The sequence below is a fragment of the Notolepis coatsorum genome (assembly GCF_963971535.1).
Source record: "Notolepis coatsorum genome assembly, chromosome: 20".
NCBI classification, from domain to species: Eukaryota; Metazoa; Chordata; class Actinopteri; order Aulopiformes; family Paralepididae; genus Notolepis; species Notolepis coatsorum.
This window is the reverse complement of record NC_140184.1, coordinates 42,562,080-42,576,843: the sequence shown is the minus strand read 5'-3', so window position 1 is coordinate 42,576,843 and position 14,764 is coordinate 42,562,080. Positions and strand designations below refer to the sequence as shown.

Sequence of the window (14,764 nt, the reverse complement as noted above, 5' to 3'; positions counted from 1 at the left end):
CGTGTTCAGATGTGAACCTCTAATCACTCTCACATGTATGCTCTGATGCTCACAATTTCACATTCACATCACTGCACACTCAGCAGCACCACTTTATCACATGATTGGGTCACACAGTCCAATTGCAAAGCAAACACAGTTGAATAATTCAAGCATGCACACACACACAGACACACATACATATACACACACATATACACACACACACACACACACACACACATACACACACACACACACACACACACGTACATTATATCCCCCTCCTCCAACCCACTATGGGCCAGCCTCCCTGAAAAGTTAGCGAGACATGTTCAATAAATCAGAACACACAACTGTATTTACCTCCTATCATACAGCCTATCAAAATGATTCCTCACTGCAGTGCCTGATGCCTACACCTATTACAATTATGCACAAACGGCATTGCATACTAGTGATGTTGATTTCTTTCCAGCTTTGAACTCTCTCAGGGAGACAAAACATTAAGCTGTAGTGTGTTCTCAAGGTTATTCTATGACCTGGTCGCAAAATAGGAGAAAGCTGTTCTACCAAGTTCTGAGCAAATCCTGGGTACTTGGTAGAGTAGCCATAGTGGATTGAACATTATAACAGCTGGTGGTGAGTGATAGGAGATTACACAGATATACAGGGAGTTTACCTAGTATGACTTTGTAAATAAAACATATATGTACCAATGCGGCTGTCTCCTTAGGCTTAATGGAGACCAGGAAACCAAATAATTTTTTTTAATCAACTTTTTCTCCCCATTTTCAATTTTTCTCCCAACCCAATTTCGTATGATCCAATTCTACCCTCCCCTGTCTCGAACGCTGTTAGGCCATGCCTCCCACTGGTCGGCTGCAATGTGGACGAAGCCTTGCATCACGTGTCCCCTCCGGTACACGAGGAGGCAGCCGTCGCATCTTTTCACCTGTACAGCGCGATCTCTCAGCGGCGAGGAGTAACGCGTGGGAGGCTCACGCTGCCCCCGATACTTCCTGATTCTGCTGTACAGGCGCACCAACCGACCTGTAGGAGTCGCTGTCCACAACGTCCGATCCCCACCCACCGGCTTTCCCACCCCCTAATACTGCCAATTGTATTAGTATGAACGACCAGCCAAGCCGGAAGCAACGCCGAGAGCTGGGCTCGAACCCAGCATCTCCTGCGTTAGTGGCGAGCGTCTTGCCCACTGCGCCACTTAGCCGCCCCAGGAAACCAAATCATAAAGTACACGTTGCACAGGAAAAAGGTACATATTGTATGTAATGATATAGCCATAAGTAATATATTGACATATTTAGGAAAATGTACAATGTGTATGTATTACAAATCAGTAATATATTGACGTATTTACAAAATACAAATTACAAATAAATACATATATTTCATGTTAATTTTTTTTTATAAATGTTCAGAAGACATTTGTTGGGTAGCGAACCCTGGCCACTTGCAAGTACCTTTACCTCAAGACTACCAAGACGCATTTTTCGAATTGCCTCACCCAAACTCTAACCCTAAACTTAACCACACTGTTACCTTAAACTAATGTGGTAGATTTTGGACATAGATCATCATCATAACGGTATTTCAAATCGAACTAATGTATAGAAACAGTCGAAGTGGAACAATTGGCCCTCAACTATAGTTTCATAGAGTGTGTGTGTTTACCAAGACCTTGTGTTCACTCCAGGAGGTCATTTGCATATAGTGGCAGCTAGTGGCAGCTGAAGTAATAATGGTTCGGTGGCTAATCAGGAAGGTAACTTACTTCCCCTTAGGGGGTGTAAGAACAAAGGACAGGAAGCCCTAGATAAACATATGTGTCTCCTTTTAGGAGACACAGATGTGGCCAATTGGTCTGCTAAAAACTAAGTACATCTTCAAAGGTCTGATAACCCATTTAGATTAGTTTTTGATATGAAAGAATAATTAGGCCTGTTTACATTGTGGTAAAATTTTTGAAGACATACTAAAATGGTATAAAATATTGATGTAAGCTAACAGAATGATTAGACTTGGTAGCAATTTATTGAAAGTCAGCCGACTTTGTGGTAAAGAAGGTTAGTTTCACTTAAGGTGAAACTAGTCTTAAAAATAACAGAATGTGTATAAGAAATGTGTTTAAATATGATATCTCTGGGTTCATGTAACCAATGGTAATTCAAATATAGATATTAGGAAATGAATAAATGCAATGTATTAGGTAGATTGTATGCAATATATTAGGTAGATTGTTAGATGATGGTTGCACCTTGAATTAAACAAATGAAAGTATATATGGTTGTCTGAGTAAGGACAGCTCCGGTTTGCATTCAAACGTAGAGAGGCTGTGATTGGATAACCACAGCCTTATGATGTCATCACAAAGGGACGCTAGGCCTTGGTTAAATGATCTGGGTGTGGTGACGAGAGAGACTCTGAAACCCGACACACCAGGAGGAACACCTACCATCTACACACGACGCGGGCAGGTCAGCAGGAGAACAAAGGACATCGCTTTTGGAGGGAAAACAGAACTATACTTTGTTCATTCAGCCAGAGAACAAAGCTCATCAACAACTATCATTCTTTATCTACTGTAATATTAGTCTGGTTGTGATCAAGACGGCATAGTGTCTTTGATCACAATTATAGCATTCTTTATTGTAATTTGTATACACGCTTAACTTTGATTAAAACAGCTGTTGTTATATAACCTTTTCCTCCTGATTTTCTCCTGCCTGCACCGCTGAGAAGTTCATAAGTATTTCCCAGAGCCTTAGAGTTATTGAAACACAACGCAGAGTACATCAGCGCCCGGTTCTGGTACAGAGCAGAACCGTTTTTAGCTTGGGAATCTACTTCACTAACCATAACCTTAACCATAACTATTAGATGAACCATCATCATAGTATTGCTGTATTTGTATCAGGGTGAGTGAGTGGCCTAGTCTAGTGGTGAGAGGTGAGAGCACTCGCCTGCAACCACAATCATTGTTGGCTTGACTCCCTGTTGTAGTGATTTACTTTGGACTTTTTCCTGATATGAATATTATATATTATAATATATATATATACGTAATATATTACTTATTGCTATAACATAACGTACATTATGTACCTCTTTCCTGTGGTCGATTAGTACTTTATTTACATTTTCTGATGAGGTGTTGCAATCCCAAGGGGATTAATAAAGGAACTTGACTTGACTCCAAAAGAAGGCCTGTCATCCACCCACATACTGTAGCCAATTGAGTCCCCTTTTCAAGTATGAATGCCAACATTATCTGAGATCTGGGACCATGCTCTGGATGAGCCATGGGGCTTCATATACTATCATTCAATCTGTTCAGAATGTAAATGTAGTGTGCCAGCTGTGGCATTTGACCGCTCTGTCACACAAGTGGATGCTTTAAAATAGATTGAAAGCGTGATGGAGAGTAAAATAAGAATACAGAATACAGATGGAGGGATTGATACTGATACTTCCATTGGATGCTGTACTGTAAACCACAGTGTGTGTGTGTGTGTGTGTGTGTGTGTGTGTGTTTGTGTGTGTGTGTGTGTGTGTGTGTGTGTGTGTGTGTGTGTGTGTGTGTGTGTGTATTTCTGTGTGTATACCCTGTTTACTTTATTTACCCTACCCTCTCATGTACTATAAAATCATATAATTATTTTGTCTTCATTATTGCAGTTACCTTATACTGTACAATGTTGTTTCCCTGGAGGAGCAATATAATAGCCCATTGTTATGCTAAGGCCTAATAGAAGTGGATGGAAATAACCCAGAAGGAAAGACGGCCCAGCCAGTCCACCCAGCCGTGCTGGGTCAGGTGCCAGACATCTGTTTGTCTACACCTTTAAACCCTTCATCCCTCCATCCTCTCCTCTCCCCTGCCCACTGTGGTGCCAGGCCAGAGGATTTATGGCGAGGCAGAGTTCACAGACGGCTCATCCTTCCCACCTTTATCACAGGCACAGGTCTGCTATCACCAGCCGAGCAGCACATCCAGCTGCTAACACACACACGCGAACACACAGACACTTTCTGAATGCCTCGGCACGCCGCCCATAATCCCCTCTGATTGGGCGACGCTACATAGTGTGTGTTTATTCAGAAGAGGGAGGTTGGAACGAGCAGGGGAAGCTGGGGCAGGTGAACAGCGCATGATGTGTTACTGTGTATAGCATTCAGTCCTGTGAGAAACAATGGAGACAATAGACTTCATCAGTGCTGTCATTTGCACCTGTTTTACATGTAATTACTGTGGCAAGGTTTCTGGTATTGCTATTATAGCACCTGTTTTATCTCCATAAACACCAGCATAGACGCCTGCGCATAAGAGCACGCGATGCAGCTGCTCTATGACTATTGAACATGGGGGGGCAAACATCTGATTTTGCTCCCCCACTTTTTGATCATATGAAAAATATGATATACTCCCCCCTCCCATATATAAATCTAACCATAACTACGTAATTTCAATCAAATTAATAATACGCAATGACACTTAATAGCAAGTTTTTAAGTTTCCAAAGATTGTGTGACCCCCCACTTTAATGGTTTGATCCAGTGCCCACGGGCCACGGTTCGTCGGCATGACGTATACGACATGTTGGGGGAGGCGGCTTTTTCGAAAGCCCTTGAAAAATTCAGGCTGGATATTGGATAACATTGTGAGGATTATTCTTCGGCGTTTACATCAAAATGGAGCAAATCATCACGTAAGTCGAACACTGTGACTGTATACTAAATGCGCAAACAGATTGAAACTGAATATTTCTCGTATGGTGAGCCTCGGCGCTGCACCGAGTGAATCCAGAGATAAAGGATGGTGCGCAGGCGCTGTGATCACCCAACGGCGGAAATAATGCCGCTTTGAGCAGTTTATAAAAAAATATTAAAAATATTTATTAGCAACGCCGAGCTTTCAAACCATCCCGTATCTCTGTGCGAACCCCTCGTGCAACTGTGAGCACCTTTGTAATGTCTCTGTGATACTTGTATAACGAACGGTTCGGCCAGAACCAGTCCTTCATGGTAAATCTAGGTTGGTTTCCCATTGAGGAGCAAGTGACTGTGGATTCACTCGGTGCAGCACAGTCACGAAAGGGGACCCTGATGTAAACAAGACAAACGTCTTTCTCTGGTCTGCATCCCCTTAACAATTGTGTGTATTGAGCCGTACTGTATTGTACCCATTCTGCAATCTGTTAAATAAAGTTTTCATTCATTCAGCCGCCGCGCTCACTGGGGCTATTGATAGCGTCAATTAGTTGTTGTTGTTGTTGTTGGTGCTGCGGATGTGAACGGGGCTGGAGGGGCTTTGGGAGGATGGGAAAGTTATTATTATTATAATAGTAATTGGCTATCATACGTGCCTAGCTAGCGTTAGCTAAAAGAGCCCTCGCAGTGAAGTTATTATTATTATAGCTATCATACTGCAATATAAACTGAGTTTTATAGTGAAAAGAGCAGCTTTATTTTGGTCAAGATTGAAGGCTCTATATTGCAGGAAATTGCACATACAGGTGTTCATTAAATGTAAAAAAATCTGCCGTGGAGGGGGTCGTGCCGGACCCCCTCCAAACCACCCATTGCAAAAAAAAAAAAAAATAAAAAAAATATGTCAAAAAAAAAAAAAAAAAATGCACCACCACTTTCAACTATAACTAGGCGGCCATGCACCAGTTGTTTCCATTCTATTCAATTCATCCCACCAAAAAACCACCTGCAACATTCTGTTTGCATTAGTCCATCAAAAAGTTAGAGAATTCAAGCCCACACTTTAATTTTGTGTCCAAAAGAGTTATGACTGTTATTTTATTTCAAATTATTTGGTTTTTATTGCTGTGATCAGAAAAGGTTATTCTCTTAAAGGGTCTTATAAATGGCCTTTTTCAGTGTTTAGCATTGTTTCCTAGCTATGTGGACTTATATTAATATGATCTATGTCTCTAATTCTCATATTGGCGCATTCTTCCAATTCTCCTCTCACAATATTCACCCTCACTGAACTGAGTCATCTGAAAATGTGCTGATTTGTGATGTCAGAGAGACACCGCTGCATGATAATGTTCAGGCGAGGCAGTGGTTTACCATTGTGGTTGGAGCCCAGGATCAAAACGGCTTAAGATCTTGAGGTAGAAAAATGCTGTTTTTGAGGACTTGATTAGAAATACAAAACAATGAATTAAAAAAAATAAAAAATTACAGAGGTGTTCCATAAACTCACAGGAATTGTGTAAAAGTGCCCAAATAGTGAAAGAAATAGTAAAATAGTTCCCCTTTAAACACCTTTCTTTTACATTCTGCCCTCTCTTTCCCGACCTCAACCTTTGACCCTAGAAATGCATGCGGTTCAACCCAGATTCTACGGTGTGGGTTGCCAAGCAGAAGATCCTGTGTTCGCTGAGCCAGAACCTAAAGGACGTGCTGAACTATGGCCTATTCCAGCCATCTAGCAATGGGAGGGATGGCAAGTTCCTGGACGAAGAGCGCATCCTCCGGGAGTACCCCCAGCCAATCAGCAAGGGGGTCCCGTGTTTAGAGGTATAGTATAATGTAGTACTTGTGACCACTAAAGTAAGATAATTTAAGTCGGACCAGTAAGGTTTGGCTACGGGAGCATTAGGATAAATAATGAGACCAGACAGTAAAAGGTAAGAAACCATCGGCGTGTATTGAAAATGAGAAAAGGGGGGAGCTCCAGTAGCTCACCGCATATCTCGGCGCAATTTCTGCGTCGGGGAAAACCGTGCTCGTCACGGATCTGGTGGACACGAGTTTGATTCCCGGACCCGCCGTCATTTATCAGAATGTCTTCCCCTGCTCTTGCTTGACCAGAAAAGCGATAAACGCTAAAAAATAAAGTAAAAAAAAAAAAATTAGAAAAGGGAGTGGTACCATACATATACAATGAGCTCAAAAGAAAGAAAACACAAATCACCATGTGAAATGGTAAAATCTAAATACATTTCAGTTTGGTAATAACCTTGAGATATTGAGTCAAACCTCAATATAACCAAATACAACTGTACAGTCACAATCAATACAATCAAATTGTCATAATATACGAAAGATAATAAAAACTAGGGATGCACGGTAATTATCGGGTCGATAATAATCGGGCCGATATCCGCAATTATGACGTCATCCCGATAAACCCGATAAAAGTATTGATAGCTCCGATAATAAATTAATTTTTATTTTTTATTTCTTTATAATTTTTTTTTTATTTTTTTTTTGTCAACGTTCACACGCACAATATATGCTTACTTAGGATTTGACTTGATTCAACAACGAAGCAGTCGGGGCAATGCCAAGCCGAAAACGGTCGAAAATGTGGTTATTTGTGGTGGTTTTGATTTTTTTTTTTACAACTGAGGTAGGTAGATTACATTTTTAGAGACTAAAGTACAGAAAAAAGGTACCGTTGGGTACCGGTATTGATTCACAGGTACCGGTGCCGTATCGGTTCAAATGTGAACGGTACTCATCCCTACTGACAAAGCACAATACCTGTTGGTTTTTAGTTCACTCATTGTTCAGGGAAACACATTGTTAATGACATTGACGGATTGTGAATTTTGTGATTGACTCAAATTATATTTATTTGGAAAAATAAATATAGTCACTTTATTTGAAGAGTCAAAACTGTTCTCTTGGCTTCGTTTTGTTCATAGTAGTAACGCTCATGTCATGATCAACCATTATCTGAAATGATTAAAAAAAAAAAAAAAAAAAGTCTAACCCTGACTAACCTTACTGTCATGCACTTGTCCTAATAAACTAACCTACACTGTAACACGCAACACTTTGATGAACATTGTTACTCAGCTGATAGAGTTATACCCTTCTTGCTGTCTTGTCGCACAGAACTTGTAAGTCGCTTTGGATAAAAGCGTCAGCTAAATGACTAAATGTAAATGTAAAATGTAAATGATAAATCTGGTTCGGTCAAAACTACAGGAATATACATTAAAAAAAAATTATAATACAATAAATATATATATATCGGTTATCGGTATCGGTATCGACCTTGAGGAGCAGAAAGTTATCGGTATCAATATCGGGGTCAAAAAAATCAATATCGTGCACCCCTAAAAACGTATTCACACAATGACTAACCATGAAGGGAACCCACCATGAACACCAGACAGACAGACAGACAGACAGACAGACAGACAGACAGACAGACAGACAGACAGACAGACAGACAGACAGACAGACAGATAGATGGAATATTTGTAATAGATACATTTGTATTAGATAATAGATATTTATAACATATACAAGAGGGAGTGCTATATCATGGTTATTGGCACTGGTGTGCTGTGGTCATATGATTGAGGCTGTATATGATTAGCCCTGTAGATCAACAAACCAGTGCCAACCCATATATAATGGCCTTGTACTGTCTGCTATTGCTTTTATAATTTTTTTCACATAATCTGTCTGACAAAAAAGCCCACAGTTGGGATCACATGCGTGTTTGGAACTAAATGCTGTATATATACATACTGCCATGTATCTTATCTGGAGGATACACGCATGTTTGCCCTAACATCTTGCTTTGGATCTTTTCACTACAAATAGACAGAATTTCAAATCACTTGTCATCATTGCTCTCTTCTGCAGTACCGCTACAAGAGCAGAGTCTACAAGCAACCCCATGAAGATGCGAAACAGATTGCTAAACTTCATACAAAGGTGAGCAGAGTGTTGTATAGTAGACAAAACCTGTACACCCATCCCAGTTACATAAAAGATTAATAACTATACTAATACTAACAATATGGAAAATAAAGAATGGCAAATGAAAGCTCGAGTCTCATTCTTAGATATAGAAAGGCATAATCTGGTTTGTATGAAACCATAGTCCATATCTTATAAGTGACAATCAGATAAAGTGCTTTGCCATTTGAACTGTTGCACAAAAGGAAAAATAATCATAGCTCTCAACACTGTCTGGATCTTCAAGGGCACAACTGAATCTTTAAATGAAAAATAGTGAATTGACCATATAAGGCTGGGCATGGGATCCTATCCCGCAGCTATAGTAGAGGTCTAATTCAGCCAAATAATTTGTGTTTTTGGCAGGTCTGTGGTACCAGCCCAGTAGGGTTCTGTCTGTCTGATGACTGAGTCTACCTCAGGATGCAGGGAGGGAGGGAGGGAGGGAGGGAGGGAGAAGGGAACAGGACAAGCTGTTAGAAAGGAAAAAATATGAAATAAATGTATCACTTAATAAGGAAGCGAGAGTAACTCTCTCTCTCTCTCTCTCTCTCTCTCTCTCTCTCTCTCTCTCTCTCTCTCTCTCTCTCTCTCTCTCTCTCTCTCACACACACACACACACACACACACACACACACACACACACACACACACACACACACACACACACACACACACACACACACACACACACACACACACACACACACTCTCTCACACACACACACTGTCACTTTCCCTCTAACTCTCTTTCTCTATGGAATTATGCAGTGCAAAATGTTATTTTAAGGCGATCCTGTCTGAATTCTTAAAATCTCATCTAGGTATCTCTCGGTCTCTGAGATTCAGGCTACTTTATTTTAATATCAAGTCTGTTCTTCCTTCTGTGCAAGTGTCTCATGTGTGTATGTGTGTGTAGTGGGGGGGGGGTCAACTGAGAAGGTTTAGGTAAGCATATTGTGCGTGTGAACGTTGACATGAAAAGAAAAAAGTAAAAAAAAAAAAGTAAAAATAAAAAATAAAAAAAAATCGGTATCTCACTTGAATCGATACTCGGTAGTACCGACGTGTTTCGGTTCGGTACCTCAAAAGTACCGAATTCGGTACCCATCCCTAGGTACGACGTATACTGATGAAGCCAATGATTCATCAGCCCCTCTGTCACACTCACACACACATATTGTACACACACACACACACACACACACACACACACACACACACACACACACACACACACACACACACACACACACACACACACACACACACACACACACACACACACACACACACACACACACACACACACACACATACTGTACACACACACACACACACACACACACACTGTACAATTCTGGTGACTCACTGGCATTTTATGATGAAGTGATAGAATTTCATTAAACACTCTCAATGACTGTGACCTGTCTCACAGTGAGTGAATGAATGTGCTCCATTCTCTATCATGCTCCATTCTCTATTATCTATTATTACTAGGGATGCTCGATATTGGCTTTTTTACCGTTACCGATATACCGATATTGTCCAACTCTTAATTTCCGATACCGATATCAACCGATACCGATATATGCAGGGTCCCCCCCCCCCCCCCCAAAAAACGTAATAATTTCAGGTAATTGACATTACATATGTCTTGTTGTGGAATTAACATAACATTATGCATACTTTTGACAATAAATAAAATCTGAATTTGTTCTTACTTGCTTGCCTGGGTAAATAAAGGTTATAGAAATGTAAAAAAAGAAAAAACGATACAGATATTTTCCGATATCACATTTTAATACCAATATCGGCCGATAATATCGGTGTAACGGCCAAAATGGATTTAATGTGCAGTGGATTTATGTGACCAGGGGGTGGCGCTTCTTTTATTTAAGAGTCAGGTACACCTGTATGAGGAGGAGTTTTGACCCGGAAAGGGCAATGGTTTTTGACCACACGCACGACGCAGGTCACAGGTCGACATTTTGTATGTAATTAGTTAATGTATCCATTATTATTTAATCAGTTTAAGAAGACATTCTGTTTGCACGGTGAAGGAAAATAAATACCATTTTCCCAGTAAAGCTGCCTGCATGTATCATTGGGACAAAGGACTGTTTGGTATCAGACCAGACAAGTAGAACGGCGCGTCAGCCAGTCCATCTACGTGATCAAACTGCTCAGTAGCTCCGTATAGATGGGAGCTCCTTTAATAATCGGACATCCCTAATTATTACCTACATCTATTATGCAGCAAAATACAGTATTCTGTGTTTTTCTCTCATCCCAATTTAGTCATGCCAATTCCCCCCTCCCCTTCATGGTTGTTGCTCGCATGTGCCCCCCACTGGTCGGTCTAGGGAGGGTTGATACTATCACATGTCCCCTCCGATACATGCGGAGTCAGCCAGCCACTTCTTTTTACCTGCCAGCGTGGACTCTCATTGGTGAGGTGTAACATGTGGGAGGCTCACACTACCCTCACCATCTCCCTTCCTCGCTGTGCAGGCGCCCTGACCGACCTGTAGGAGTTGCTGTTTACAATGACCAGATTACCACCCACCGGCTTCCCTCCCGCTGACTCTGCCAATTGAGCCAGTATGACGGCCGGCCAAGCCGGAGGCAACACTGACAGCCGGATTCGATACCAGTGTCTCTCGCGTTGGTGATGAGCGCTTAGTCCCCTGCGCCACCCACCGCCACGTATTCCTATACTTTAGAACGCTGTCCTTTTAACCACACATTACACAGCGCCCTCTGGAACTGATTGAGTTAATGGAATGTTGATGTTATTTTCCTAGCTATGAGTGACCTTCTCCGGTAAGAGCGTTGGAGGGGGACTATGTCTTCTGACCAACAACAACTGGGTCAATCCGAAGGAAGTAAAGATTCTGTCCCGTTCATGCTCACCGGACCTGGAGCATTTGTCGATTCAATGTCGCCCGTTATACCTCCCCCGAGAATTCACCGCCATTATCATGACGGCGGTGTACATTCCACCACAAGCGGATACCGCCAGGGCCCTGGCGGACCTACAGGGACATCTAAATAAGCAACAGAACAAGCACCCAGACGCAGCCATGATTATAGCTGGCGATTTCAACCAGGCGAATCTGAAGAAAGTGATGCCAAACTTTTTTCAGCACATCGCTTGCACTACCAGGGGAGGAAATACGCTTGACCATTGTTACACCCCGTTTAGAGCCCTCCATTAGCTGGAGCAACGAGCACATACGATCACGACGTCATCTTGCTCATCCCCGCATATCGGAAGAGATCACGTGACGCTGTCGTGTCACGTGAGGTAAAGAAGTGGTCCGACCAATCAGGCCACGCTACAGGACGCACTCGATGACGTCGACTGGGGAATGCTTCAGGCGAGCTCCAGTGACGTCAGTGAGTTTGCTGATGTTGTCGTTAGTTTCATAACAACACTAGCAGATAGCATTGTACCCACGAAAAAGGTTTGGGTCTTCCCGAACCAGAAACCGTGGGTTGACAATACTATCCGAGTGGCTCTGAAAACTCGCACCACTGCTTATAACCTGGGCAGAGCGTCAGGAAATATGGAAGAGTATAAGGCTACAGTCTATACTCTGCGCAAGGCTGTAAGGCTTGCTAAGAGGACATACGCTGGCAAGATAGAGGCACAAATGGTCCAGAACGACACAAGAGGTTTATGGCGAGGACTACGGACGATAACTGACTACAAAGTCAGCGCCCCCTCAATGGGGAGTGCCGACGCCTCTCTCGCGGACCAACTCAACTCCTTTTACGCATGGTTCGGTGCAAACAGTGGCGGGGGGGGGGGGGAATCCGCGGGGTGGGGGGCACTCTCTCAGTGACGGAACACAGTGTGAGAAGAGCATTTATGCGGGTGAACACCAGAAAAGCAGCTGGCCCAGATGGGATAACAGGACAGATACTTAAGTCCTGTGCTAACCAGCTAGCCCCAGTGTTCACCACCATATTTAATCTATCCCTGGCTGAGTCCGTGGTCCCTGCCTGCTTCAAGGTGTCCACTATAATACCGGTACCAAAGAATTCCTCCCCAACAGGTCTAAATGACTACAGACCGGTGGCACTCACCTCTGTGGTCATGAAATGTTTTGAGAGGCTGGTTAAGGATTACATTTGTGCCTCCCTACCCAGTGATATGGACCCTTTGCAATTTGCATACAGGCCAAACAGGTCCACTGATGAATGATGCAGTCTCTCAGGTACTACACAGTACCCTCTCTCACCTAGACTGCCAGAAGGGGGGCTATGTGAGACTGTTGTTCATTGACTATAGCTCAGCGTTCAACACCATAGTCCCCACCAGACTGGTGGACAAGCTGATCGAGCTGGGTCTGAGCTCCGCTCTGAGCGCCTGGATACTGGACTTTCTGAGTGAAAGGCCCCAGGCGGTCAGGGTGGGGGGTCAGACCTCCAACACCATCGGGTCCCCCCAGGGCTGTGTTCTGAGCCCGCCTGCTGTATTCACTATACACACATGATTGTGTGGCCAAGTTCAGCTCCAACTCCATAGTGAAGTTTGCGGACGACAAGGTGGTGGTGGGGCTGATCTCTGACAACGACGAGAAGGCCTACCGGGAGGAGGTTGATGCACTGGAACGCTGGTGTCAGGACAACAGCCTGCTCCTGAACATTGGTAAAACCAAGGAGCTGATCGTGGATTTTAGGAGAACACAGTAGGGGACACACACACCACTGTGGATAAACGGGGCTACCGTGGACAGGGTGAGCAGCTTCAAGTATCTGGGGGTCCACATCTCAGAAGACCTGACATGGACAACACACATAGACTCAGTCGTAAAGAAGGCGAAGCAGCGCCTCTACCACCTGAGACAGTTAAGGAAGTTCAGAGTATCGGGGAAGATACTCCAGTCCTTCTACTCCGGAGCTGTAGAGAGCATCTTGACTGGAAACATCACTGCCTGGTATGGAAACAGCAAGGCACAAACACAAGAAGGCCCTACAGAGAGTGGTGCGCTCAGCTGAGCGTACTACGGGTATTGCACTGCCACCCCTGCACGTCTTATATAACCAGAGGTGCAAATCCAGAGCCTGCAGAATAATGAAAGACCCTCACCACCCCAACAACAGCCTGTTCAAGCTGCTGCGGTCAGGCAAACACCTGCGTACACCAGCAACGAGGACAGAAAGACTTCGGCTCAGCTTCTTCCCCCAGGCCATCAGAGTCCTGAACACTGAACTCTCCACACACAAGCACACATGAGCACACACACAACACACACACTGTATACACTCACACACTAACAGCCACTTTAGCATAAACACACACACACACACATGCTGCACACGCTCACACTCAGCGGTCACTTTACACAATGAAAAGGTCACTTAAAAAATAAAAAAAACAGGAGTGGTTCTTGTATAGTAAATAGATGGATATAGCAAGTTAGCATAAGGACACATAGTATAACTGGAGATTGTATAGTATAGTTAAGCATTACATCACGCGCAAGAGTGGTTTGTGAACAATAAACCATGCCTAGGGGTGGTCGTTAGACCCCCCTAGGCATGGTTTATTGTTCACAAATCACGACTGCAAGTGGTGTAAAGCTTTTATACAACTGCCAGATTCATCCAACCTTATTTCTATACAATAAAATTAATCAAAGATTTATTGAAAAAACCATCCGCCAGAAAAAGTTGTTCCCACAACTACAAAAAAGACAAGTTGCCTCCATGTGGAAGCAGCTTGAAGTGCATCCAACCAAACTAACACATCCAACTGTGTATTATTGGAATGATTGAGAGAAGTTGCCTCATGTGGAAGCAGCTTGAAGTGCATCCAACCAACTAACACATCCAACTGTGTATTATTGGAATGATTGATTGAAAATTTTATTACCAGATGCAGAATGGGTACAATACAGTACGGCTCAATACACACAATTGTTAAGGGAATGCAGACCTACTTTCCATAGAACTTCATTCTTAGATGCTTCTATATAAAGTAGGTAAAACAAATTAAAACGTTTTCTTTGCCCTATAGGAAAAAAACGTT

The 14,764-nt window shown here is 42.9% G+C and overlaps 1 protein-coding gene across 1 annotated transcript in view; it reads left to right on the top strand.

The window, feature by feature from the left end:
- LOC311247418 (SH3 and multiple ankyrin repeat domains protein 2-like) overlaps positions 1-14,764 on the top strand; it is a gene marked incomplete at its 3' end in the record, with an annotated part of 730,890 nt that overhangs the window by 153,095 nt on the left and 563,031 nt on the right. The window contains 2 exon segments of the mRNA XM_084337816.1: positions 6,334-6,537; positions 8,626-8,697. Of these exon segments, the coding sequence (XP_084193942.1) occupies positions 6,334-6,537; positions 8,626-8,697 (276 nt within the window).